This window comes from Podarcis erhardii (genome assembly GCF_964252035.2).
Source record: "Podarcis erhardii genome assembly, chromosome: 8".
In the NCBI taxonomy this organism is placed as follows: domain Eukaryota; kingdom Metazoa; phylum Chordata; class Lepidosauria; order Squamata; family Lacertidae; genus Podarcis; species Podarcis erhardii.
The window spans coordinates 88,862,609-88,889,868 of NC_138499.1; the positions used below are offsets into that span (position 1 = coordinate 88,862,609).

Genomic DNA, 27,260 nt, shown 5'->3' on the forward strand with positions numbered 1-27,260 from the left:
GCAAAGGCAAAAAGTTCAATCACCTATTAGAAGCCGGCTAGTGGGGGGAAGGCTTTCAATTTCTGCTGAAAGGAGCTTAGAGATGGGATCTGAAAAATCATTGCAAGTGCCCCGTCCTTTGTGCTCACTAGTGGAACACTTTGCAGTGGCCCCAAGGGAAGGCCTCTAAGCAGGTGTACAGTGGTACCTCGGTTTTCGAAAGTCTCGGAAGTCGAACGTTTTGGTTTTCAAACGCCGAAAACCAGGAAGTAAATGCTTCTGTTTTCAAATGCTCCTTGGAAGTCAAATGGCTTCCGCTGAGTGTTTCTCAATTAAATTTGCAGACCACCCTTTGCACCTCGGTCATTTCGAACATTTTGGAACTTGAACGGTCTTCCGGAATGGATTATGTTTGAAAACCAAGGTACCATTATATTTGGGGAAAAAGCTGACCTAAACATGATCTGGTTGCAGACCATTTAAGGCTTGAAAAGTCAGTGCCAGAATATGAACACAGAAGGCTGCCATGTGTCTGCCTTGTCGGGATTAAATTCCAGGTTTTTAGGGGCTCCCCTTCATTTCTAAATTGTCTCCAGGCACTGGTGAGTCACTTCCTTTGCCCTCCCATAACTGTGTCCACATGGCACCTCAGCCCCCAACCTCCAAATGATCTCATCCATTAGTTTCATGTATGCCTTACGGAGCAGGAGAAGCAAGATGGGATCTTGTGGCGCAGGCCAAATGCCCTGAGGTGGAGCAGCACCTCTCAGCACCTGCGGGTCTGGAAAGGAATTGAAGCGCTGATTCACAAAGCCCTGCCAGATGCTCCAGAAGGCGACCCCACCAGATGGGATCAATCAAGGGCAAAACAGGGATGGACACCCCTTGCTTCAGTCCAGTGCAAGTCACCCAGCATGATAGCCGGGGTGACTTGCACTGGACTTGCACTTCGGAGGGGCAAAACCAAGGATAGCCGGGGGTTTTGCCCCTCCGAAGGGGTGTCATTGAGGCTCCCAGCCTGTGTGTGTGTACGTACACAAATCTTCTTGTTTGGTGATTGCTCGTAAATTGTCTTCCATGAGCCTTATGAGGAACGGCTAAGGGAGCTGGGCATGTTTAGCCTGGAGAAGAGGAGGTTAAGGGGTGATATGATAGCCATGTTCAAATATATAAAAGGATGTCACATAGAGGAGGGAGAAAGGTTGTTTTCTGCTGCTCCAGAGAAGCGGACACGGAGCAATGGATCCAAACTACAAGAAAGAAGATTCCACCTAAACATTAGGAAGAACTTCCTGACAGTGAGAGCTGTTCGACAGTGGAATTTGCTGCCAAGGAGTGTGGTGGAGTCTCCTTCTTTGGAGGTCTTTAAGCAGAGGCTTGACAACCATATGTCAGGAGTGCTCTGATGGTGTTTCCTGCTTGGCAGGGGGTTGGACTCGATGGCCCTTGGGGTCTCTTCCAACTATGATTCTATGATTCTATGAGCATGGTCTTCTAAGTTACTGTGGAGGCCATTTCTTGATCCACTTGTCCTTCCACAGTGGGGATATACTGTAGCTTTCTGGGCGAGATTTTATCCTGGTGGGGGTTGCCAAAGTGCCTTCCTCTTAGCTCATTTCTCCTTTCCGCTCTGAGTTTGTGCTTCTTCAAAATCCCAAACACCTTTGGTGAAGGCTGCTCTCCGACTGGAGCGCTTGCAGGCCAGTGCTTATACAACATTTGTAAAAAAATTGCCTTGAGAGCCTCTTTAAACCTCTTTTGATGCCCACCGGTGTTTCACTTTACATTCTTAAGTTGGGAAGAGTAGTTGCTTTGGAAGACGATTAATAGGCATCCGAAAAAGGGAAAGACGGTGCGCAAATACGCCTGGGTGTGCGTGCGTGTGTGCAAAACTGAGTCTTTGACCTGGGTGAAAGTGAGCCTAGTTTCGCCCCGTGGCCTGGATCTGCCCTCTATGCCGGGAAACAGCAAGCAGAGGTGGCTGCCTGCGGATTCCCCGCTAGTCGCGGAAGCGCCAGGGCCTCGATCCTCCCCGCGGTGGCCACAGGGGACAAGCAAGGGAGGCAGCCGCTCGCCCCTTCGCTTGCCTGCGCTCTTTCCTGCTCCCCCCCCCGAGAGTCCAGAAGCCGCCCCACTCGGAGGTGGGGGCGCCCTGGAGGTGGGGGCCAGACGGGGAGAGGGGGGGCGCCCTGGGGCTGCCCGTCTCCCTCCCGCTTCCCCCCAGCCTCGTCTGCAAGGCAGGGCAAAGGAGGAGAGACTCTTCCTCGCGGCTGCCTCTTTGCCCTCCGCTCCTCCCCAGCAGCGGCTGCCTCGCTCCTCGGAAACCCGCGTGGCGGGCGAGGCCTCCCTCCGGAGAGAGGCAGGGCAGGGATTCCCTCTTCCCAGGCCGGGGTGGCAGCGCAGCGCCGTCTGCCGTCGCCGCGCCCGCGGGCAGGGCGAGGACCCCCCCCCCCGCCGCGGGAGTGCCGGCGACGTCACCGGGCGGCGGGACGGGGCGGGTCCCGAGGAGCCTCCCGCGGCGGCGTCCCGCCCCCTGGCCGCCTTCGGCGGGTCCCACGTGGGCGCGGGGCTTAGTCTGGCGCGGGGCGCGAGGGCGGCGGAGAGCAGTGGCTGCGCGCCGAGCGGAGGGAGCCGGAGCCTCGAGGGCCGCTTCTCCCCGCACTCTGGCTGTTCTGTCGGGATCGAGGGGCAGCATGAGGGCGGCGCTGGTCCTCTGGAGCGTCCTTCTGGCGGCAGGTAAGCAGGGGCGGCGGCAGCGGACGGAACCGGGCGCCCCGGGCGAGAGGGAGCCCCGCGGGGATGCCCTCGAAGTGGGGCAGGCGCGCTCCGCGTCTTTGGCCTCGGCGTGGAAGAGATCCCGGCGAGTGCGCGACTCTCTCCTGTTAGCCGACGGGACCGACGAGCTCTTGCCTCTGCCTGAGCCGCGCGTCGGGTTTTCGGTCGCACAGAAAAGAAAGGGAATCCTGGTCGCTCTTCCCCCCCAAAGCGATGCTCGCCCTGCGCTCGGAATCTCCTCCCGCTGGCGCTGTCTGCTCCGGCTTCGCTGCACCGCTGCCAAATTTAGCCTGTTTTGATAGTGGATATGGTGCCCAGATAGCGTTGCATCGCTGGGGTGGGTGCAGGCGGATAATGCAGTTGCAGGAGTTTTTGCCCGTAAAACGGTGAATGCAGCACCGCTGTGGAAAGCGCCTCGAGGGAACTTCTGCTGAACTCCTGCAAGCTTCAGGCATTGCCGAGTCAGAATGTTTTTATGGCTCCCGAGGTTGAAAACCCAGCCTGCAAATATGGGTGGAAGTATGCATGGGAATAACAGGCAGACAGGAGTGTCGTGTGTGGCTGAATTGTCTAGACTTGTATTTTGCGCGGGCATCACCCTGTTGGCAGAGAGTGCTTGTGATGCCTCCGAAACATCTGGGCACACTGGCATGTGTGGATCTGCTAGGTATTAATGCACTTGCATGGAAGTGGAAAATGTGTCTGCCTTTCATATGTTGGTTTTTTGCCCTGTCTTTGGGGTGGGGTTGATACAGTACTGTGTGTGTGTGTGTGTGTGTGTGTGTGTGGAGAGAGAGAGCGCGCACAAGTGGCTTCTCTCCCCCCCCCCCAATTTTCTAATTGCTCTTGGGCAGTTGTGTGATGAAACTGTATGAAAAGCTGGGGCAGGGAGTTGGCGGCTGATGATTCACCCAAGATCCTTGTTTCCAGGTTGGCCCATCCTGGTGAAGGGGGAAGAGCTTGGCGGGCTCAGGAATGAAGTTTACCAGCAGGAAGGCAGAGAGCACCTGGCAAGCGTCCAGTTACTTCCGGCCAGGGAGGCTTTGGAGCATGAAGGAGAGAGAGGTGGAAGTGTGTCGTCTGCAGGGGACAACTTCAGTGAACTCCCTCGAGGTGAGTCCAGGGGCACCGTGGGGGAAGACATACATGTTTCTCAGCCACCTGCCTATTAAGGGAGGGAAGCGGTATGGCGGGGTGAGTGGTGCAAATATTAGGAGGCGATTGGAGGGTCCTCTGCAGGATCCAGGTCTTTGAGTGTCTTATCTGGTATGCAGTGCTGGGAAAGCAGAGAAATTGCCTGTCCTGAGTGTCTTTGCCCTTAGTTACATTCACTAGCCAGGGGATGCGGGTGGTGCTGTGGTCTAAACCACTGAGCCACTTGGGCTTGCCTATCAGAAGTGCTCTGGCTTCCATCACGGTGTTCCATTGAGCACCGCACCCCATAGTCGCCTTTGACTGGACTTAACTGTCCAGGGGTCCTTTACGTTTACATTTTTACATTCACTAGCCGCCATATAGCACAGGGTTAACCGCACCAGAGTCCTTTGATTTTGATGAATCAAATTGGGGAACTCAAATACAGGGTTGAGCTACTGCGGCTTGGGAGGCAGAGGGGTCAGCTTGGCCATAAAAACTGGAAATGGAACTGACTTCCTGCAAATGCTTTTAATATATAATATATGGCAGGAGCTAGTGAAGGATTAAGATTAGAGAAGGGACATTGTTTTCATGTCACATTGCCATGCTATCTATCTATCTATCTATATATATTGCCAAGTCCAATCACTGGTGGCTCCATTATGCTGTGGAGAACCTCAGGCAGTCTGGACTAGGGGACCATGTTCTGAAGTAGTTCCATATGACATCTTTTTATGGATTATTTTAACCTTTGGGGATCAAATACACCTCAGACTCCTCAGAAGAGGCATGAAGAATTCTATGCTTTATTGACCCTCTAACTGTCCAGGCAACAAATTAACTTTCACCCTTCTCATTGTGCGGTTCAGCTTTTTACCTATCTTGCAAAACACATATGCATGGCTGTGTAGCCAGATCGTCCTTGTGAGGTATGGTTTGCTGTTTATCCTGAAAGGCATAGGCCCCTCTGATGGAGGGTGCCAGGCTCGTAGTCCAAGAGACAGGTCCACTCTTTTAATTCTGGTGTTACAGGTTTGCTTTGTTGTTTTTTGCCTCCACCACAAACACATTAAATTGGGCACAAAATTTAGTTGAACTTCAGTGAAGTTTACTTTCATTTAAGTCTGCTTGGAATTGGTAGCTTCTCATCTCTGAGATTTGTTCCTGGGGGGATGATAAAGAGTGGTAGGAGTAGAAGATGCTAGAGAAGTAGGAGAGTTAAAAGCAGGTGACTTGATCTTTCATATTTGCTTCAGAGTTGAATATTTCTGTTATATGCTAACGTTGAAGTTCTGCAGAGATGAAAGTCTGAGCTGTTTTGTGTGCACAACCCTGGCTAATAGAAGCGAGTCCCCAGGACAAGGGAGGGAACCAGGCTGGAATGTTCCCACGGAAATTCCTGCCTTATTTGCTTGATGTCACAGTGCGCTGATGTTTTAGTAGTTCCTTGTTTCTATTTTCTGAGCTCACTTTTACCCTAGAGGGCCCCAGTGCCTTTTCTGAGCCAACCACACATTCCAGCTGCCCACAAGACCTTAGAGCTGCATCCTGTTCTGCCCACAACTTTTTGTCCTTTTATCAAGTGCAACCACTTTCCGCAAAGCCTCTGCACTTCAATATAATTACAAAGTCCGATAGCTGCGGGTTCAGGGGACTTTGGTGAAGTTGCCATGAAATCCCGGGGCTTCTGTCTGCTGCTGTGGAATTTGGAAAGTGTGGCTATGCAGAGTTGCTACTTCATCTGCTACAGGATGGTTCCCACCCTCTTGTGTGGAAACACAACATGCTTTGCTGGAGACATGATGATTTCATGCTCTCCAGCTTCACAAGTGCTCTGGTGTGGTCATAAGCTTACCAGATCACTCCTTAATTTCTTCCTCATTAACTGTTTCTCTCCAAGGACTTGCAAACCTGGCAAGCTCAGGATTTCCCTCATGCTTCCTCCTTCCTTTGGCGAAACGTCCTTCCTCTTCTAGAAAACATTGGCCAGCACTGGGGTTCCATAGCAACAGTATTCTTAGGTACAAGAAAGGAGGAGAGGCCTTTTGGCATTTGCACTGTACTACGGAATTCTAGTCACAGAGAAAGCTGAGTGAGAGGAGATTAACTGCTGGGTGATGGTCTCAAAGCATGGAAAATTAGTTATTTGACGCCTTGTGTTGATTACTTTGTGTGGGTTGATCCAGGCGGAAGTATTAACTTTCCAGCCTGTGGGTGCTGTTGGTCGGAGGTGGGGATCCACAGATGACTCGCTGCCTCCCACCCACACAGCGCGGCTCCTCTTACCTTGCTCAGCTTAGTCACGAAGGTTAAGTTGTGCCATCTTGGGGGTTTGGCTGGCTTTCTAGTTCTTCCTCTTTGCCCATTTATGTCCTGAATCTCTTTGCGTGCTTTCTGCTAAATCTGGAGGCACCAGCAGAGTCAACCATGGGAAGAGCTCTGAGCTGCTGCTGCTGCTAACCAGGTTGACTGATGAAGACCAGCAGAGTTGCATCTTCTTTCAGCAGGGCTGACTGTGCTTCTGTCGAGTTTTCATCTTTCTTTCAATAGTCTTGTATTTCTTCTCCTTAATCTTGGCCGAGTCCTAATGTCTTTTCACCCAAGTGATGGGACTGGCGCCCTTGGATATGTGCGCAGCCTTCCTTCCCTTTCTCACTGCTGCACGTCATTCTTTCTTGTCTCCATATTTTGCTCTTTTTTTAAAAAATAAATAAATATCTATTTACACTTTAAACTTTTATTTTCTGAATACCTTTGACTTTTTTCTCCTTCACTTCTAACTTTCCTATTCTCCTCCTTAGCTGCTTTTCTTCAGTTCCCTATTCCATATATTTTTGGGGATTTGCGGTAGGGTGAACAGCATCAGTCTCAAATTCAGAGGACCTGATGGATCTGGAAGGTGGCATGGGCAGGACTTTGTGGTACTTGAATCCCTTTATCTCCTCTACTTTCAAAACATTTTTGGGCCGTTCAGTGTTTCCCTGATCTACCATTTCAGCTAAGTCTGCCCCCCCCCGCCCCCACCTGCCCCTTCAAGGGATTAACTGCTCACTAAGTTGATGGGCATGAAGAACCAAAGAGCTTTTAATTGCAGCGAGACAGAAACAACCCCTTGAGATCTGCATCTGGTTTCTTTCATCTGGGCTTCTGTCCAAACTTTTGGCCGCTATGAAGCCCATATTGCTACAGAACCTGAGGCCTGTGTGGAAAAGTGACTTTATCAGGCAGCAACAGATGCAATAGTTTGAAAGGGTTGGTTTTGTCAATCATTCTAATTTCCACTTAGAATAGATTTGGAAAGAGGAGAGAGCAGTGGCCTTCGAGGACATGGTGGGTGGCCCATGACCTACATTGCAGGTGAAGCGGCCCTGTGTGGGAGAAGCTGAGCTGCACACATGATACTGACAGGCCCCAGTATTGTTAGCTGGAATGCCTGGGAGAGGGCGATAAAAGTTTGGCTTGCTCCTTGGCGAAGCCGCTCTGTGCAGAGCTTCCTGCTCCTTAGGGAGGCTGACTCCTAGCACACAGCTATTCAGGGAGGAGGGGGCAGGACAGGGGGCTGCCAATAATAGGAGGGCTTGGAGTGCAGCAGAAGCCTCCTGATGGGGCCGAGGGGAATTGTAAAGGGCCTTATGGCTCTGTCTGTCTAGCCTCTGCTTCTGCACTTCTCAGGGACTCAAAGGTTCCCCTCCCTCTGAAGGAATATGTATGACTCGAAGGGATGGCTCACTGATTAGAGAGTGGTGGATGTGGTGGGGAGCGCCAGCTGCATCCGGCTGCCAGGTGCCTCTACCTGTATGACACACCTGGTGATAACTGCACGAGCACTTGAACACAGACCTTGAAAAGGAGAAGCAGCTACTGGCCACAAAGTCTTACATGTGGCCCAGTGAGAAAGTGGTCCTAACCAGCCAGCAGTTAATCACAGCAGAATTAGTTGCCCCCATGCTGCAAAATGCCTGGAATAGGAGCACGATGCTTTGTGCCTGCCCTTTTGCAGAGGCCAGCGCGTATGGCGTGACAGGCTCATGTTCGTGTGCGCAAAATCCTGCCTTGATTTCCAGTAGCATGTTTGTGCACTGGAAGTACTGTATGTGTTCGAACAAAGCATTGTGCTCAGAGACCTCTGCAGCATGCAGGGGAAAGAGGAAGGGCTATTCCTAGATGAGATCTCAGTTGCTTTTCAGGCACTGTGAGCCCTATCCGGAATGCACAAATAGCAGCTTAGACCTCAACATGCTCAAACAGCACTGGCGCAGCAGAGGGGTGGGGTGGGGCGAATCACAGAAGTTACATTGTGGGCCCCCTTTGCTGGGCCCAGCAAGCCCATGCACCAAACTCGGGGTAACACAGAGATAGGAGGGCTCCTCTTCCCTGCACTTGAAGCAGCTTGGGAATAAAAGAGATGTTTGGTTTGCAGTTTTGCACCATCCACCGCCTGTCTTGTCAGCTGCTGTATGAACTCCCTGAACACCCTGCAAATGGAACAGGAAGGATGTGGTGAGCAGGGTGGGATATTGGAGTCGAGGCAGAGGAAGTCGGCCACCAGAGTTCAAGGGAGCTCCAGTGTAGAAGCACCAGCAGCACTGAGGAAGTCGTGATTGCTGGGCTTCCAGTAAACTGGAGGCAGGCTGGAGGTAGATTTGGAATGGACTGGGAGACCCACAGTTTTGCAGTAGATTGGCAAGTTCTTCTGACTTCCAATTGACAAAAAAGTATTTCCCCCAATGAAAGCAAGCTGCTAACAATGTGGAAGTTGGATTGAAAACCAGGAGTTGATTTTTGTGGGAGCTCAGTTTTAGTATCTGAAACTAATTCTTGTGGTGAATATGTGCTCACAGGTGCCCCGTTCCTTAATCCCAGGTTCTTGGCTGTTTCCCCACCCAATTTGTACCAGTTGGTGGACCTCAGAGGTTATAGTAGAAAATAAAGTAGGTTTCATACTCCTGAAATCTGCTCACCCCTACAGAACAAATGATCAGATCAGATCTAGTATAATTAGGGGCTTGTGTTTATTAAGTGGCATCACAGCTGAATTTTATTTTCTTGAACAAAGGAATGGGGTATATTGACTATTGTAGAGCATTGTTAGTCTAATTAATATATGGTAACATGAAATTTGTGTTTTCTTTCTTTTCCTAGTTGCTTTCCTTTCCAATCCACAAGAACCTGTGATTCCAGTGAAGGAAGGGAAAGGGAAAAAAAGGAGGAAGGGCAAAGGGAGAAAGAGAGACCCCTGTCTGCGAAGATACAAGGACTATTGTATTCACGGAGAATGCAAATATCTCAAGGCATTAAAACGCGCACATTGCATGTAAGTTCATCACGGTTTTCCTGTTCTGGGGATGGTCTTTGCAGATAATCAAAACAAATATATATGGTTTTCTTTTCACTGTGGAGCATATTATCCTTCTCCAGTAGCTCCCTAGAACAGCGCAATAGCTGTGCTGCAGGTTTATTTTCCTTTTTAAATGAGGAAGAAAGAGTTAAGTACAGCTGCATTGTGGTCTTGGAGAATGGGAGTTTGGTCCTCAGAGACCTAAAAGAAAACCCCAAGTCAAATATTTCAGGGTGCTCTGCAGCATAAAAACATGAGATAAAAGTATATAAGAAAAACAAATCAAAAGTGGTAAAAGTTGTAACTCCCACTGTAAATGATTCCCCCTCCATCCGCACCAGCAGTGTCCTTCTTGAAGTCACATAAGACAACTGTACTGGCATGTGGTGCCACCTGTGTGAAGTTTTCAATGAATGTTCTCACATGTGTGCAGAAAGAGTCCTGTATGCCTTAGAAGACCATATATTGTTCTGTTTACCATCTGATATAATAACACTCATATCTGTTACCCACAAAGTTTTAAAGCCCTCCCCGTAAGGACCAGCAATTCCAGCAATTTCCTGTATATAATAGAGACTAGAGACTCCTTCCAGTAGCACCCTGGTTCAACAATGAAAGCTCAAATTTAGTAAGAGGTGGACAACCTCAGTGCAGTGATTGCTTAGAACCTTTGATTGAGTTTCTTCCAAGTGACTGAGTTTTCATTTGCTGAGCAAATCCTTTTTTCACTAAAGATACAGGCTTATGCAGGAAGCTGGGTGGGCAATTTCAGAAGTGTAGGCAACTTTCTGGTTCTGCTCTGGACAACAAAGGTGAAATGAGAAAATAAATTAACAGTCGAGATAGCAAAATAGAAATCTAGCAAATAAGGCGCTGGATTGGGTCTAGAGAGTCTTGGAGTCAACTCATTTCCCAGCTGCAAAGGCATGGCTGCCCCAACCTAGCACACAGGAGTGTTATGAAGATAAGATAGGGAAATCTCCATGTGTGCATATAATTTGATTTCATTGCAATGGAGAAATTGGAAGTTTTTACTACCAAGGTGACTACAGTAAAATGCTATTTGTCCTTGCTGCAAATAACATAACTATTCCCAGCTATGAAAATACCTGTGATTATCCATTATAAAGCACACCCTGCCCTTTAGCTTTAGGATTTACTTCTCAGTTTCCTGCAGACCACCAAGGGGAAGCATCTCGCTCCTAAGTGCAAGAACTGCAGCATCTTCAGGAAACTGAGCATCAGGAATGTGCTTTGTGCTCCCCATATGGAGGCTTGATTTTCTTCAAGTTGACTTGTTTGTCAGTGCATACCTCCAATGGCAACAACAAGATTGATAATGGTTTGCCTTGGGAAAGCAGTTTCCCCTGACCCTGAGCCCCTTATCCTTACAGTTTGCAAACGCGTTTACAGGGTGGCGTTACCATACAGTATGCTGTTTTGTGAAATCCAAATCAGTTTTGCCTTACCCAGCCCTGTTGCACTCTCAGACATGCAGAGCAATTGTGGGACTCTCTGCCCTTCCCTTGGCAGATGGCTGCTGTTTTGTTGTCTGCTGCTGGATCTTTTATTATCATTTCCCCTTTGGGCCCATCACGTCACTGCTAGAATAGGGCCATGCATCATGTTGGCTGGTTAGCTGAGGTCGCTAGTGCCTGGATCTGGGCAGCAATGAGCATTGGGAGGCTGGGGTCTGCATCATCCCTCATCATGCCATTCTCCCTTTGGCTTCCTTGTAATCTGAGCATTGGAGCTTGAAGATGACACTGATTTGTGGAATGTGCTGCTTTCAAGCGAGCTCTTTCTAAGCATCAGACATTTGAGCTGAGTGTTTGGAAAGAACCTCTTTCCTTCCTGATTGGGCCTTAGTGCAAAGCTGGCTCTATGTTTTGGTGGGGTTTTTTTTAGTTTTACTCATCCAGGCGGGGGGGGGGGAGAATGTGTGGGAAGATAATTTGGGGAGCTGGCCCCATTGGGTTCTTTCATTGTGTGAGTAACTGTCAGGACAAATTAGCAAGAGACTATCACTTACTCTCTTTAAGAAGTGTGCTCTGTCCCCAAGGAAGACTGAAAATATTCCTACTGTTGAGGGTAGAAAAATGGGAAAGTGTGAGTCAGTTGTGGCAATTCCCCTTCTCTTTGTGAGTGAAAATACTAAGTATGTGGGTAGAGATTAACAGCCCGATGGATGCAAACTCTCTCCTTTTAGCCAAGCCTTTGATAGCTGGAGGAAAAAATCTCTAGCCCTTGCTGAGATACAGTATTGCACTCTCAAAATTCCTCTGGGGTCTGTAACACAAGGAGACCTAAACAGATTTCCAGCAAAGATTCTGAAAGACAACTGTGTGCAATTGTTTCCAGAGGCTGCAACTCTTTAGTAATGTTTAACGTAATGGCTTTAATGACTTAAATAATACTTAAACTAATGTCAGTGTATATGTCTTACTGATACAGATAGGTAGCCGTGTTGGTCTGCCATAGTCAAAACAAAATTAAAAAATTCCTTCCAGTAGTACCTTAAAGACCAACTAAGTTAGTTCTAGGTATGAGCTTTCGTGTGCATGCACACTTCTTCAGATACTTCTTCAGGTATCTGAAGAAGTGTGCATGCACACGAAAGCTCATACCTAGAACTAACTTAGTTGGTCTTTAAGGTGCTACTGGAAGGAATTTTTTAATTTTGTTTTGTCTTACTGATGTTAGCCATGTATAGCTGATGGAGTAAAGGCACAAGAGTTCATTGCATGAGTTCTACCATGTAATAACAGATTATATCAGTGGGAGGGGGGTGGAAAAAGTGGTGTGTTGCACTTTGAAATATGAATAGCCTTCTGAGCATTAAACTTAGATGAAAGGAGACCGTCATATCAATGTGACTAGCTATCATTTTATTGCTACGGTCTGGAACAAGCCTTATACACTGTTTGCTTTTCATCTGCAACTCTAGATGTGAAGAAGGGTACCACGGGGCACGATGCCACGCTCTTAGTCTTCCAGTGGAGAACCCCTCCCGTAGTTACAACCACACAACTATCCTGGCAGTCACAGCAGTGGTGCTGTCATCTCTATGTCTTCTCATCATTGCCGTGTTGCTGATGCTCAGGTAAGATGCTTGGCAGGGCTGAGAAGAGATGCAGGAATTGAGATGCTGTGCAGTCTTCTGTATGCCAAATGGGGAAAAGTTCACACTTGACCTCCGGTCTTATTCTGAGGTGGATTATGTGAAGTTAGCAAGTATAAAACTGCTGACAGGGCCAGACCTCCACAGCTTCAAAGGCAGACCAGGTTCCTTGCTTACCACTCTGGACTCTGCAGAGCTGCTGTTGAATCCCAAGTTCTGTGTTTGCACACCTGGTCTGTGATCACCAAGTCCTTTATGAAACAAAGTGCTTTGTGGTCCTTGCTTTGTTCAGTTCCCCATCAACTCCTGGGATATGAATCCTTTACATTTTAATTCCACTGGCTGGGAACTGAGACTTGATGGATCTCTGCCCACCAGTGTTTAACTAGGAATTGCTTGAGGTCCAAATCCACCACTTTGTCAATTTCCCCATGACTTTATTTGTTGTTGCCCTGTCACTGGGGTTCTCTGGGCAGCCTGCTTTCAGATTAACCTCTTGTGGCAATTGACTTGTCAAAATTTGTAATGAGTCCTGCCTTGGTTCTGCTAGTTGGGCTAAGTAGTTTTGGGAACCCGTTCCAGTTCAATGATTCTGTGAATGGCGCCCTAGCCTTTCTGCCCTGTTGAGGATACAGTTGAGGAAGCCTGGGTAGGGAGCCAGCGAGTCCCATTTCAGTCTAAGGTATTCCACATCTTGTGACTGGTCCCCTGCCAAGAAATGCAAGATGGAATTTCTCATACTCAGATCCCAGGATCAGGAAGGTGATAGCAACAGGTCCTTTTAGCCAGTGGCAGTGGGGTGGTGCAATTATCGTACAGGGTTAGAACTGGAATTTATCTTGGTCTCTGTGTTTCTATTTTTTTCCAGGTGTCACAAGCAAGGAGTATATGATGTAGAGAGTGAAGAGAAGGTTAAACTGGGCATCACTGTCAACCACTGAGATGTCCTGAGATTGCAAGGTAACCCCTCAAGCACATAAGCTATGGGAAGACTGTGTGTTAGTGTGCTGCGGAGAGATTTCAATAAATTCTGCCCTTTCTTTATCCTGAAGGGAAGTTTCTTTATCCTGTGGCAAACTAAAGGATAATGTATGGCATTGCCTCCTATTGATGCACCTGTTTGGGCTGAATTACAGGTTAACTCTTGTCACAGGTGACTCCTTCTTGACCACCCCGGGAGGCTGAGATGCTCTGCATTGTAGAGAGTAGAGAAGCCCCTTCAAAATTACTCAGACAACAGCATAGGGAATACTAATCAATAAGTCTTTGTATAAAAAGGGCATATATTACAGAAAGAAGAAGCCATTGCAAGTTATTACTCATAACCCACTGGTGGCAATACTTATGAGGTGGAACACACCCACCCCAGGATGGATTCCAACCCACAAATACTTTATTTCATTTTACTCCCCCAGACTTTCCAGAGCTCTCCTTCATGCTGTCTATGGCAATGTGCTGTGATGCTATGATTGGCCAGCCACTATCACAAAAACCTAGTCTCCACCCTGGCACAAACATGTCACCTGCTGCCACACTAATGGTGCCAGCTGTTTTGAAATATGATTGTTCACTACTGATCTCAGAGTGTTCCAGTCTAAAAACACAAATGTATCTGTGTCCCCTACTATATTTGCCTTTGTCCTACGCACAGGAAACTGTTACACGTTTTGCCTCAGATATACGACCCTTGGCACTTTGAGCTGGCTAACTCAGTTTAATTAGGCTTCAAGCAAGTATTTGATAGGACAGCAAATTGATTATTGACAATTAGGCATATCTGAATCATGAACGAAACCAGCATACATGAGCTTGTGCTTGTGTTCCTGGGTGCTATCATAACAGCATCCTTTAGAAGCAGCCGAGGGGGCTTTAGGCCCTGAGGGAAGTTCTGTGTGTTGTGCATTTCTGCCTCCGGATTGCTTCCCTTGGACTTTGCCCCCTGATCTTCTGTATGGGTGGTCCCCTCTCCAGTGGGTGGCAAGTCCCTGGCCACTTGTTCCACCTTTCTTCTTGCGGAGGTGCCTCCCTCTGGGTTACATGCCTTCTTTAAAGCTGGAGGCTGCAAGATTCCAGCCACAGTCACCTCCCTTCAGAAGCTGCAGGCCATAGCTGTAGCCCTTGGTAATAGGCGCTGTGTTTGGCCCTCAGAAGGCCCTTCCATTAGTTGTGGGAATAGCTGTGAATGCTGGACAATAGGTTTCCAAAGGCTTAACCTCTTTAATCAAGACAAATCCAGAGAGAGAGTGTGCACACAGAGACACACAAATAAATGTATGTATGCTGAATTCACTGCAAACAAGTAGGGAGAGTCACAAAGAGCAATTGAATTCCACAAGAGTGCATCATTTTAGGTCTCAAGTCATTTATTCTGCACTAGTCCTCATGAAGTAGCTCCAGTTGACTTCAATGGAATTATTCTCTTTCGAGGTGGCAGCCTACATAACTGTGGGGTGTGGAGAATAACTTTCTTGGTAGGTTTTTTTTCTAATTGCAGATGCAGGGTGGGGTCCAGCTAACTAGCCCCATCAGCAGAAAGAAGCCTTGCACAAATACTTCCATTTGTGCAATGGGGCTTCCCCCATTCCCCTGAAGATTGGCTCCGGGGGGGGGGGGAGGAGAGCCCCCATAACAGTGTATAGGGGAAGGAGAGGGGGGTCATTCCATTTGGGAAGCTGCAATGTTTGCACAGGCAGGGCAGTTAGAAGGGCACGATATTGGAGCTCTTGTGAGTGGTGCATATTTAGCTTAGATGTGATCCTTCCTTTCATTACATTGCAGGATGGAGCAACTCTTATTTCCACAATCCAGTGGACAAAACTCTCCCCCCCCCCAAAGACACATTTCAACGTCAAAAGGGAGTTTTTATGAGTGGAAGAGACTGTGTCAGATCTTTGCTTTGTGGAAGAAGCAATTCATCCCCTCCAAATAGGAAGATCTTTCCAAGAGAGAGACTTTTCTCCACTGAGTGCTTTTTCCTGAAATGTGGAGCCACAGCCTAAGGAGAAGAGTTGGACTTTGCCTTGGTATCATTGGAAAGAAACATCTTTGCAATAAGACAATACACCAGCAAGTTGGATTCTTCAGACATCTGCTGAGGATTTAACTGTGAAAGACTTGGACTCTGCTGAAGAAATCTAACTTTGGAACTCTATTAAATGGTGGGGAGTGGGGCAGAAACTATTTAACAAGATATTTCATTTTAAATTATATATTTATTTTAGATACATTGTACATATTATTTATTTAGGCTTGATCCTGTAGCTCTGTCATCAAGTGGAGAGACAGAAGGATTGTGCAGTGTAACATTCTCTAATAAATAACCCTTTGTTATAACTTGCTGTTACTTGAATATTGATTTAGGGAAGAATCAATTAGAATGGTTGCAAAATGATAATTTCTAAATTAAAACATAGCCTTCTAGCAGTGCCATCATGCAAAAAATGTGTGTGGGGGGGCGACTTCCCAGGGCAGATCTGTTGCAGCTGGAGGTACCCAAGATTTTGCTTTGAGGAGCATGTGAATCAATGTGGAATGCTGGTTGCAAATCTCAGAATGTTTCCTTCACAATAGTTTTATCAAGGTGTCCAGCTGGCCAGTGGGGGCTGATGGGAGTTGTATTCCAAACAGTGGCGTAGCGTGGGTTGTCAGCACCCGGGGCAAGGCAAGTAATTTGCGCCCCCTAACCCGTGGATTTGCGCCCCCTAACCCGTGGATTTGCCCTAACCCCAGATGTTGCGCCCGGTGCGGCCGGCCCCCCCTGCACCCCCCACGCTACGCCACTGATTCCAAAACACCTGGAAATTAACAGATTACCAAAGGTTGTCTCACAGACATACTTTTGCTGAATCAAAGAATCATAGAACTGTAGAGTTGGAAGGGACCATGAGGAATTTTTTGCCCAATGTGGGGCTTGACCCATGGCCCTAAGTTTAACAGTCTTATGCTCCATTGGTGATAAATATAGTCATGGGCTTTGTGGGATGGGGACAGCAACAGTTGCTCTTGCTGAATTTTAAGCCTAAAGGGATAAAACCATGCCTGGTTTATACCACCCCATGTTGCATACAGGGGTTTACATGCTAATGTTTTGACATCTGAAAAAAAATTACATTCTTCAACATAGAATAGCTGCAGTCAGGGGGAAGGTTGAGACACCTTCCCACTTTATTTGCTTAATCTTGTATGAAAGTGTATATGAGCCTCTTCCCTCAATCTGGAGTGGTGAATCTAAGGTACCAGGTTTATGACCTCAGTGAGAATTAAACCTTTTTCTCACGCAGCATGACTATTGCTATTTATCTCAAACTTCAGGGCTAGGAGATGCCTCAAATAAACAAGGTAGTGCTTTTTTATGGGGTAGTTGGGGCATCTGAGTCTGCTTTTTAATGAATAATAGACACTTGGCTGAGTTTCCATCTGATCAGTTCTGAAGTGGCTTGACGAGAGAAAGGGAGATTCTCCTTCATGCCAGCCACTGTGTAATTCTAAATTGTCACACATGCACAGGAATTGAGTGCCAAGCATGATCAATTTTCCTCTTTAAAAGTTTTTTTAGGAATCCTGTTACACGGAAGCCAGAGAAGTTGAGTTCCTTATTATCTATATAGTGAAGGCATTTTGGAGAGAGAAACCATTGGCAGCCTAACCTGCCAAATGTGAGGGGAGGACTTGGCAACAGTGGGGTTGACTGTAGAAGATGCAGATGAGCCACCAAGTTCCTTCTGAGCCACGTCCTCCAGAAGGCAGGGTTTGGGCCTCTGCTAATAGTTGGTTGGAAAAAGTGGCTCCCCTGCTGTCATAGATCTGGTCATTTCAAGCCCAGACTATCAGTCATTCTCCCCCTCCACCCCACTGAGCTATGTTTTGGGGAGGGAAATATTCCACAAGCTGAGCATGTGGGTAATTACATTTTCTCAATGGCACAGGGCTGCATTTTGAAACCTAGGGGGAAATAGTTTGTTGTAATAAGATTGACACCAGAATCCCTCACAACAGCTGAGGTACCACCACACATCTGTAGCTCGCAAGATTGGCATCTGGAGAGGCCCCAAATAGAAAGAGCACACCTATAGGAACCAGAGGTTTAGGAAATATCTTTAACGGGGTGCAGTAGGTCCATCCAGCAGATGCCTGGAAGCCTTAAAAGAGGAGGGGTTCCTCACCCCCTTAAGAGTGTGAAGGCAATACGTGTTGGCACTCTTGGCATTGGGAGACAGCTCTAATGTTGATTGGGCTGCTGGCTAGGGTTGGGTTGTAGTCAAGAGCTTCTTATTGCCATGTACCCTCAGTTGTGAGTTGTGGCACAGTTTTGAAAGTGCTCAGCTTGCTAGGCTAGAGTAACTTTGCATAAGAACATAAGAACAGCCTGCTGGATCAGGCCAATGGCACATCTGGTCCAGTGTCCTGTTTCCACACTGGCCAACCAGATGCCCTCTCCGCTCCTGTGGTTTCCAGCAGCTGGTGTTCAGAAGCTTGTTGGACCCTTTGCCTAATTGAGGAAACACTAAAGCAGGCATGGCCATACTTGGCCCTCCAGATGTTTTGGAACTACAGTTCCCATCATCCCTGACAACTGGTCCTGTTAGCTAGGGATAATCGGAGTTGTAGTCCCAAAACATCTGGAGGGCAAAGTTTGGCCATGCCTGCATCAGGTAGGTGGTTCCCTTAGATCAGCCCACAGTAGGGTCTATTCTGCAGATAGGAAAGCAAGTGGGCCAACACCTTGGCTAGGTCATCCCAGGCATGCTCAGTTTGCTCATATAGTCTGGGAAACACTCCTAACTGTCTGGGAAACACTCCTACTGTCTACCTAGGCTGGCTGAGGTGAAGCATGGTCATCTTCATGCCACCTTGACCAACTTTGACCTTGTGTGCTGCTAAAACTATTCTCCAGCATTGCTAGTACAAAGATTGCATCATTTCTCTTTGCATCTGTCTCTGCTGCATTGCATTTAGCGCTGGAGATGGATCTGTATTATATGTATTCTATTAAAATGATTGCCCCTTTGTCCCAGCAACTGTTGGTGCAACCTGAAATCTGCTAGCACCTAGAGATGAATCCAATATGCAAATCTCCCCAGACTGTTTCAACAGCAGATCCTGCAGCTTCATGCCAGGGTTCGCCCCCTTCTCCCCCAGCTGCTTTCCTAAACATCAATCCTGAGGAGGAACTGGAACATTTGCACCATTTTGGTGTGCCATACATGCAAACTTTAAAACTGCGAAGATTTAAGTTTCTTTCTTCCCTGGGCCTCCCTCCTTCCTTGCATGCTGTTCTACCCACATGCCAGATGAAGACCTTCTGCTCCTTCAGCAGCCACTGCAAATTCCTTGTTTAATAGCTAGGTGACATCACTCTTTTAGCCAATGGTGAGCCCTTCTGAAGCCATTTGGCATTTTTATGTTAATAGTGGCCGTGGGTGGTTAACAATGGAGACTGGCTCATAGGATTAGTAATAGGGCATGAAGCCTTCCCCTGTTTCAGACCCGCAAAGCACGACAATAGTCAAAGTGTTTACAAGCCAAGGATGTTTCATTCGCCTGTGGGAAAGTAAGATACAGTAATTAACTTTGTCTACCAGCTAGCAGCACAGCGCTGTACTGAATCTCTAACACTGTTCTTCTCAGTATTGCTGCTGCAAGCAGAGAGCGGAGGAGACATATTCTGTTCTGCATGATGGAAGCTTGGTTCAGACATGCATGTACTTCATCATTAGTCAACACACAGATGGGAACAAATGAGAAATCTGAAATGGGAACAAACTCCTCCGCTGAATCACTGCAGATAGCAGTAGTACTGGCTACATATGATTTCCCTCCTGACCAAAATGTGCAGGGTGATCTTGAGATGGAAAATTTAGTTAGGGAGACACCCAAATGCTAAAGCAGCGGTGTGGGAACTTCTAGCCCGGAGGACCAATTACGGATCATAGCTGCTGCGTCCCTCACAGGGGACCTTCTAGGAAGCAGAGCCCACCACTTCAGTCAGCTCCACTTCCAAGCACCTCTTACAGTTAAAGAAAAAGCTTGCAAGGTTTAGGTTTTATTAGGTCCCAACAAGCTCTTTTGCAAAACATGTTTTAAGTGCAATGTGTAATCAGTTTTAATATTTCCTGGACGGTTTAAGTGTATGAGTTGTGCAGATGGCTTCTGGAAGACCTAAACCACGTCATCTTGTGCAGCTTGTAGTTCATGTGCTTTATTTGTTCCTTTTTATTCTAATCTCTGTTTTCCAACAAAACAAACCCTACTTTAATTGTGTTATCTCTTTTTTCCTTAGTTTTTGTAAAATTCTAACACTGTGCTCTCCCTTCCTCTCCATTTCCTGTTGTCCCCCTCCCTTCGGTGTTATTGTTGAAAGTTTCACGCTCCTCTTTTCAGTGTTGGGGTGCCCATGGTTTCACAATGTTGGATTCTTGCTGTGCAGTACAATTAATATTTTTATTATTAAAGTTTCCCCCTTGCTAGGTCCTCTCCCCACTTGTTCTCTAAGTAATCTAGCAACTGTGTTGCTCAGTGCCAGCCTCTTATTACTCACTTGCCGGGGGGGGGGCACATCCCTGTGTCACTAGTTTTCTGACCGATTGTCCACAAAAATCTAGGGGAGGTTATTTCTTCCCCCACCCAATCGAAGAGTCTGGGCTTGTGGGACAACTACAACATCTCCCACTCTGAAAGTCAGCAGACTCAGAAAGTTGTACCCAGTTCTGGGAGAAGTTAAGAGCCTTTCTCTTTTTAATATTTTTTTAAAGTTTCCTTGTAGAAACACCTATAGATAGATCTGCCCATAATTTGGCAGGCTGAATCCACTCTTTAGAAGCAACTTTGCCTGCAGATTTCATTCACTTATGTGAAAAGGAGGAAAGTTATATAGGTGTTTCTAAATTCTCCATTATAGTCAATGGAGAAGGGGTGGGGGTCAATCCGAAACAGATAGGGTTACTTTCCAACACATGCAAGGCAAATCTTGTGACCTAATAATTGCCTATGCCAGTGTTGTAACCTGCATTCAAAGGGGATTAGATGACCTTTGAGGCCCCTAACAATTCTAAAATTCTATGGCAGACAACACATTGTTGGACTTTTGACTCCCATTGGTCCCTGCCAGCACAGCCAGTTCTCCCTCTCTGGTGTAGCAAAGCTACGTGGGCAACATGCCTCTTCTTACTCTCTTGAAACTTCCTTAATGCTGTTCATGTATAAATAAATCTGGATCTAAAGAAGTGAGAGTGGCTCAGTGCCCTAGCACAATCCCCAGCAGAGCCAACGCCTTCCACACGCACCCACATTTATCCAATGAAAATAGGGATGTCCTATTCCATAATGATACTAATAATTTTATTATTTATGCCCCACCCATCTGACTGGGTTGCCCCAGCCACTCATGGCTTCCAACGTATTTTAAAACACAATAAAACATCAAACAGTCAAAACCTTCCCTGTACAGGGCTGCTTTCAGATGTCTTCTAAAGTTTGTATAGTTATTTATCTCCTTGGCTTGGGGGTCACACAACTCCATACCCTCCAACATGATGAAAATAGGGACACCTTAAGGAAAAGTGGGACATTTCAGTATCAAATCAAGAAACCAGGAGGGTTCTGTAAATCTGGGACTGTGCCTGGAAAATAAGGACACCTGGAGGGTCTGGTCTTCTGCTTGTGATGGAATTCTCAAAGTGGACCAGTTTTTCACATTACATGTTTTTTTCCTCTGCAGCTTTTATTTTTTGGGAAGAGAGCCAATTGCAGGCCCCGGATCAGCAGGGGTGTCTTACCTATAGAGGCTAGTGGTGCCGGGTGCCAAGGCGCCAAGTTCTGGAGGGCGCCAGGGAAGAGATGGAGGCTGGACGCAGCACCTCCCAGCATCAGCTCGCCGCTCTCACCCGCCCCCACCATGCCGTGCCGAAGCAGCGCCACGCCTAGAACCTCCGCCTGCCGCGTCCAGCCTCCGCCACTTCCCTGCCGGAGCCGCCCTCCAGCCACTGCCCGCCTCCTCCAGCCCTGCCAGCAGCGCCGTCTTCCCTAAAAAAAAATTGGGAAATGGGGATGGGGTGGGGCGCCGGAAGGAGCTTTGCACCACAGCGCCAGATATGATTAAGATGTTCCTGTGGATCAGTGTTGCTTGTACCCAAATATGTGACCTTTCTCTAGGGATTCTGAGTGCATGGCATCAGAAGTCTTTGTTTGGGCCCCCACAGAAGTGTGGTAGCCAGAACAGCTCGGTGGTAGCAGTGGGATTAGTGCAGCTATTGCAGTGCTTGGGAGATGTGAGGTGGACGTGTCCATAGAAATGCAGCCCCCTCCCTGCCCCTTGTGGCTGCGAGCTGGAGTGGTGAGAGACCCCCCCGTGTGCCAGAAGCAAGAAAGAGTTTTCTGTCCTCAGGTCAGATGTGCCACCATGGAAGAATACTCCCCAGTTCTTTCTACATGCACTGCCTGACCCCTGGCCTGCAGACGGAGCGGAGACCCTCAGCTCCAGCAGCTTTTCCAGTCTGATGACGCCGATCCCCTCTTTGTCTGCTGGGACAGAGGCTGAATAGAGCATTTGCCAAATATGATATACACGAAAATATGCAGGAATGCAAGCGCTTAACCTCCTCTATGAAGCACATCTTGGCACTTTCTTTCCTGGGCACCAAGTCAGGGTCAAAAACACAAGGGGAAGGGGGAGGGCATTTGTCACCAGCCACAGCATTCCCTGATTGAATCAGCACACAGAAAAGCCAAGATGAGGTTACAATCAGATCATGAAAGAGTGACCATCAAGACCATGGCAAAAGACAGCAGGCAGCAAGGGGAAGGATGGGACACGACAGGCAATGCAATCACTTTGAGGAAGGGCAGATAGCAGAAGGATGGTTGTTGTTGCCATTGCAGAAAACTAAGGGGCAGCAGAAATTTCCTGAAGCTCCCCTCCAAATCACAAAGCAAACTTCATGAGAAAGCATTGCCTCTTGTTTCTGAGAGAATATTATCCCGGGCAGCAGAAAGCAGCGTGCAGATGCTCACCCAGGCCCTGTGGGAAATGGTGTATGTGTGTGTGTGTGTGTGTGTGACATTATAGGAAAGTCCCTTCTTCCTAATATACATGGGTGCAAATTGGCTCTTGATATTAATGCTGAGAGAAAGACAATTTGGCATTTCAGAAGCAGTTTCTCTAAACTGCCTTAAAATGATGGTGGGCTAAGCCCTTTTTCGTCTTTCGAAACAGAGCCTTTCCTTTTCTGCTGTAGCACCGCCTGGACTTTCTGGATCTTGCAGCTTAAAATGTCACACTTACTTGGGAGGTGGCCTCACTGAACTTTGTGGCTCTTTCAAGTAATTCTGCATAGGATTGGACTGGACCGCTGCAGTGCAATGCTGATTTTCTTCAGAGTACTGACGCAAAGGAATGTAGCTGTGCTAGAATGTGCATCTGGTAGCTGCAAAAGGGCCGTAGGACTTAGTTAGGAATGTGACCTTAGCAGCACATTGCTGTTGAGGTAGTTTCCCTCACTCCGAGGAGCAAACAATCAACATATTACTTCCTGTCCTGCTGAAATAAAGACATGCTTGACCCTGTAACCTGAAAGTGATGCCAGGAGGCATTCAGATCATTGTTTTGTTTCTTCCTCTCTTTCTGCAGCTAATTTCCTATACAATTGAGGCAGGAAAAAGGAGCACCTTCAGCAACTGAGGCAAAATTCACTCTGACTCATTTTACTGCATTTGTTAATCTTCACAGGATCGGTGTTTCGTGTTTTGAACATGGGCATGAGCCACAAACCCAGAGTAATGCTTCCTAGTCAGAAAGTGCTGGTCTGAAGTTGCAACAAGCCTTCTTGCCAAATGCAGTATTTCCCGGCACTAACAAATTTTGAATGACAAGGGAGTAAATTTCTCTCTTTCAAAGCAAGGAATTGAAACTGCACTAGAAAGATGACCTGTTAGTGCAGACCTCTAAGTTGCAAGTCACCTGTAGCCGAAACAAGGTATATTCTGCTTGGCAGCAGTTCAGGATGAATAAACAATTCCCTATTACAGTCCCCATGAAACAGCCCTCCACTAATGGCAGTTGCAGGCACAATCGGAAGGCACTCAACTAGGTTTGCTCTGCTCAAGACAGATGACAATCATCCTGCTCCCTCCAGTCCTTAAACTGGGGACAGCAAATTAGTTACCCTTTGTGTGCCAGCTAAGTTATTTTCCTCACAGTTCAGAGGGAATCCAGAACTTGCCTTACTAACATTTCTCCCCCCCCCCCGCCCCCAATTATAACATAAGTATGGATGCAGTAGAAATGTAAGAGAATCAAGGCTGGGGCTAGAGCAGGGGTAGGCAACCTAAGGCCCAGGGGCCGGATGAGGCCCAATCGCTTTCTCAATCCGGCCCGCAGATGGTCTGGGAATCAGCATGTTTTTACATGGGTAGAATGTGTGTTTTTATTTAAAATGCATCTCTGGGTTATTTGTGGGGCATAGGAATTTGTTCATATTTTTTTTCAAAATATATTCCGGCCCACCACATGGTCTGAGGGACGGTGGACTGGCCCCCTGCTGAAAAAAGTTGCTGACCCCTGGGCTGGAGAGAGGGAGATGAGGCTGGGTTTTATTTTCCTTCCTTTTCCTTCCATTTACTCCAAGGAGGATGTTTGAGAAGTAGACTGTGTGCAGGTTGTTGAAACTTCCGCAGCTAGGAATTTTCCAGTTAGCATCTCAAACATAGTGGAAAGGGCATTGGCCAGTGTCTTGGCTTCATGACATCTGGAAGAGAGATCCCTCAGTTGCAGAGCACCCGCTATCGCTGTGCAAAGTTTCTGACTTAACAGTGACTCAGAGGAATAAGTGCCAACAAATGAATCATGCACCTCATTTCCTACAATACATACGATAGTTTTCCTTGCAATGCTCCCTTCAAAGTATTAACAGTACAGCACTCTTAAAATTTTGAAGTCTGCTGAGGTCTTCATGGCACAGCTGTCAGCCTTTGATATGGGAACTAAAATTACCGGTAAAACAAAAATAACAATCAAATTGTTCCCTTAAAAAAATAGTGATCTTGGCCCAAGGGAGAAACAATCTAGTTTTATGATTAGCACAGAACCCAGGGGCTGCTAACATGCACCTCAATATTATGCTACAGATGGAATCTTGCTTGTTTCTAGTGAATCACTTTAATTAGAATTACAGCTGTTATCTTTTTGGAAATGTGTAAGGAGTCCATCATTATTCATCACAGTCCAAGCAGCTTCCCAACACCCCAAAAGTGTATGCTTTAAAAAGAAGAAGAAACTTGACTTACTTTTAACAACAACAAACTAATAAAAGTTGGCCCACATAAGACACCCACCCACCCATGAGCATAGCCAGGATTTTTTTTTTTGGGGGGGGGGGGAGGCTTCAAGTTGTGGAGGAAAGAACCTCAGCTAGTTAAGTCTTTTTATTGATTTACTTGATTTAGAGGGTCAGCTGCCCCGCCCCGCCGCCTGCGTCCCTGCATGCATGCACCCATCCACCCTTCTCAACGCAACTGCAAGATGTGAAAGGAGATTTGTGCTTTCTCCGAGGCCAGTGCCCCTCCCCCTGGATCTTCCTAGCTAAGCAGAGGCAGCCAAGCACCACTGTATTGTGATCCTTTCAGCAGCAAAAGAAAGGCAGATCACTTCACGGGATCCATTTGCAGGGAACCAACGGAGGTGGGGGATCCCCAGAACAGCCCTGCTCACTTAGACGGAAAGGAAGCGCAGGCGGACCGCGTGCAGCAGATCCCTCGCGCGCTTATAGGCTTAAGCCCATCACTTACTCAGAAAGCGGCCAGCAGGATAGTATTTTACCCACCTAGTGACCCAGTTTTGGATAGTTGTGTCATGTTTTGCGATTTACGTGTATACAATTTTGTTGGGTTGAAATAAACGACAGACGAATGACAAGTGTCCTATGGGAGGCATCTCTCGAGCATGTCTCGGGGAGTCCCTTTTATTGAATATTACAGCATTGCCACATATGTGCTTATTGCTGATTGGTTAACACAAATACAATGCAAGGGTTGCATATAGGCATTAATCATCAATAGATTAAAGGTTGGGAAAGGGAACACAGAATTGGACAGGTAAGAAAACCTCCTTATTAAACTATTACTAGTGATTGATATAGCATGACTTAAAAGAACATAACTATCGCATTCCGTAGATGTGGTTAATCATGCCTTGAGAACAGGTCAGGGTACGATGTTTCATGAACTCAATGTGAACTAAACATTCTAGGGTGGGTGAGGAAGGAACAGAGCGGTTTTCCAGAGTCATGTGCAGAAGCAAAACTTCCCATCACAATTTAGTAACTCTATAGTCCCCAGCCCCGCACAAAGTCCGCTTTCGCTTCCCTTCTACCACGCATGCGCGCGCTGATCCACGCGAGCAGCAGCAGCAGCAGCAGCAGCGAAGCAAGGAGAGCAGCCTCGCCCCAGTACGCATGCGCGACCCTGTCTTCGGGGATAGGGAAAAAAGCCGAAGAGCAGGCAAGATGGCGGCGCCCGTGGATCTGGAGCTGAAGAAGGTACCTGATGGGACGAAGGCGGGCAAGGCCGCTTCGTTGGTGGCCAGCCCTTGTTGGCGGGTGGGGGCTACGCGGCTATCGGGGTTTTCCTCATCGCTCCCGCCTTTCTCAGACCTCGGGGCGGGAGGGTCTCGAGGGAGGATGCTCCTCGTGGACTACAACTCCCGTCATCCTCGGCCTCTGGCTGCGCTGGCTGGGGCGGGTGGGAGTTGCAGTCAGGGCCGCCCCCCCCCCAGGAGTCTCTGTCCCCGTCTTTAATGCGGAGCATTGGGAGAGCCCTTCTCGCCCGGGCGCCCTTTCCTCTCAGGCGGGTGGAGGCGGGAAGACGCTCCTCAGACCCCCCCCTTCATCCCGAGGGAGGGGGTCTACCAACCATGTAACCATCGTGGCTTAGATAGTTTTCTCCCCCTCCCCTGGATATTTTTGTTGGGGTTTTCTCATAGATCCAAAACAATACAAATAAACGTATCCACCCTGTGACTTGTATCCCTGCTCCCTGCTCCCTACTCAGCTCAAAAAGTGTCTAGTACCTTTTCTTCTTCTTTTCATGTTATTGTTAATACTTTGATCTGTTTTCCATGAATTTGGCTAAGCTCCTTTTCAAATCATGTAAGCCAATAGCCACCACCACCAATTGCGTCGCCATGCCTCTTTTGTCAATATTATATATTATAAAAAAGGTTCAAAAATAAAGACTATACAGAGAAAAGTTAATTTGGCTGCCCTATATCTCAGCTTCATTACATGCCCCACATTAGGAGAGAAAAGGTAAGCTTTCTCTCTCTTTTTTTTACTTTTCTCCCAACCTGTTCATAAATTTATTCCAGATTCTGAAATGTCAGGGTTAAGGGTAAGGCCTGTTCTGTCACCCACCAGAAGTAAAGGGGCCCTGTCTTAATTTCCATGCCTTATGGCAGTGGCACAAGCCTGTGAAGCCTCACAGTGGCGGCGGGAGACGGTGGCAGAAGCAGTGGCAGCCTGCGAGGCCATGTCGTGGCAGCAGAAGCAGCAGTACCTGGCAGCAGTGGAACAATAATCAGCAGCCTGCGAGGCCTCGCCATAGGAGGCAGTGGCAGAAGTGTCAGCCACCTCTGAGGCCTTGTTGTGGCAGCAGAAGTAGCAGTGGCCTGCAAGGCCTTGCAGTGGCAAAAGCGGAGGTAGCCTAGTGGCGGTAGCAGCAAAAACTGCAGCAACCTTGCAGGCCTCGTCATGGCGGTGACAGAAGTGGCAGCAGCCTGCCAGGCCTTACCACGGCCTGCAATAGCTCGCTGCAGCCGTGGGAGGTGGTAGCCGTAGCAGCATGCAAGTCCTCATGGTTGCAGGAGCACAAGCAGTGGTGGCCTGCGAGGCTTCACTGTGGCAACAGGAGGTAGCGGTAGAA

The 27,260-nt window shown here is 47.7% G+C and overlaps 2 protein-coding genes across 2 annotated transcripts in view; both read left to right on the forward strand.

Annotated features, from left to right (window-relative positions):
* Positions 1 to 2,552: 2,552 nt before the first annotated feature.
* HBEGF (heparin binding EGF like growth factor) lies at positions 2,553 to 15,683 on the forward strand. The gene is made up of 6 exons (XM_081872914.1): positions 2,553 to 2,715; positions 3,685 to 3,867; positions 9,034 to 9,205; positions 12,177 to 12,332; positions 13,219 to 13,310; positions 15,129 to 15,683. Exons 1-5 carry the CDS (start codon positions 2,673 to 2,675, stop codon positions 13,289 to 13,291), a joined length of 627 nt encoding a protein of 208 aa, XP_081729040.1. The 5' UTR covers positions 2,553 to 2,672; the 3' UTR covers positions 13,292 to 13,310; positions 15,129 to 15,683.
* Positions 15,684 to 25,758: 10,075 nt separating this feature from the next.
* The window catches only part of PFDN1 (prefoldin subunit 1), a 29,059-nt gene continuing 27,557 nt past the window's right edge, over positions 25,759 to 27,260 (forward strand). The window contains exon 1 of the mRNA XM_081872924.1: positions 25,759 to 25,879. Within this exon, the coding sequence (XP_081729050.1) occupies positions 25,796 to 25,879 (84 nt within the window). The 5' untranslated portion in view covers positions 25,759 to 25,795. The remainder of the gene's footprint in view (positions 25,880 to 27,260) is intronic.

Bases quoted from the DNA above. Each gene is read 5' to 3' on its own strand.
- HBEGF (XM_081872914.1), top strand. From the start codon at position 2,673: ATGAGGGCGGCGCTGGTCCTCTGGAGCGTCCTTCTGGCGGCAG. The intron at 3,868-9,033 runs GTGAGTCCAGGG...TTCTTTTCCTAG, and splicing joins CTTCAGTGAACTCCCTCGAG to TTGCTTTCCTTTCCAATCCA. The intron at 9,206-12,176 runs GTAAGTTCATCA...CTGCAACTCTAG, and splicing joins TTAAAACGCGCACATTGCAT to ATGTGAAGAAGGGTACCACG.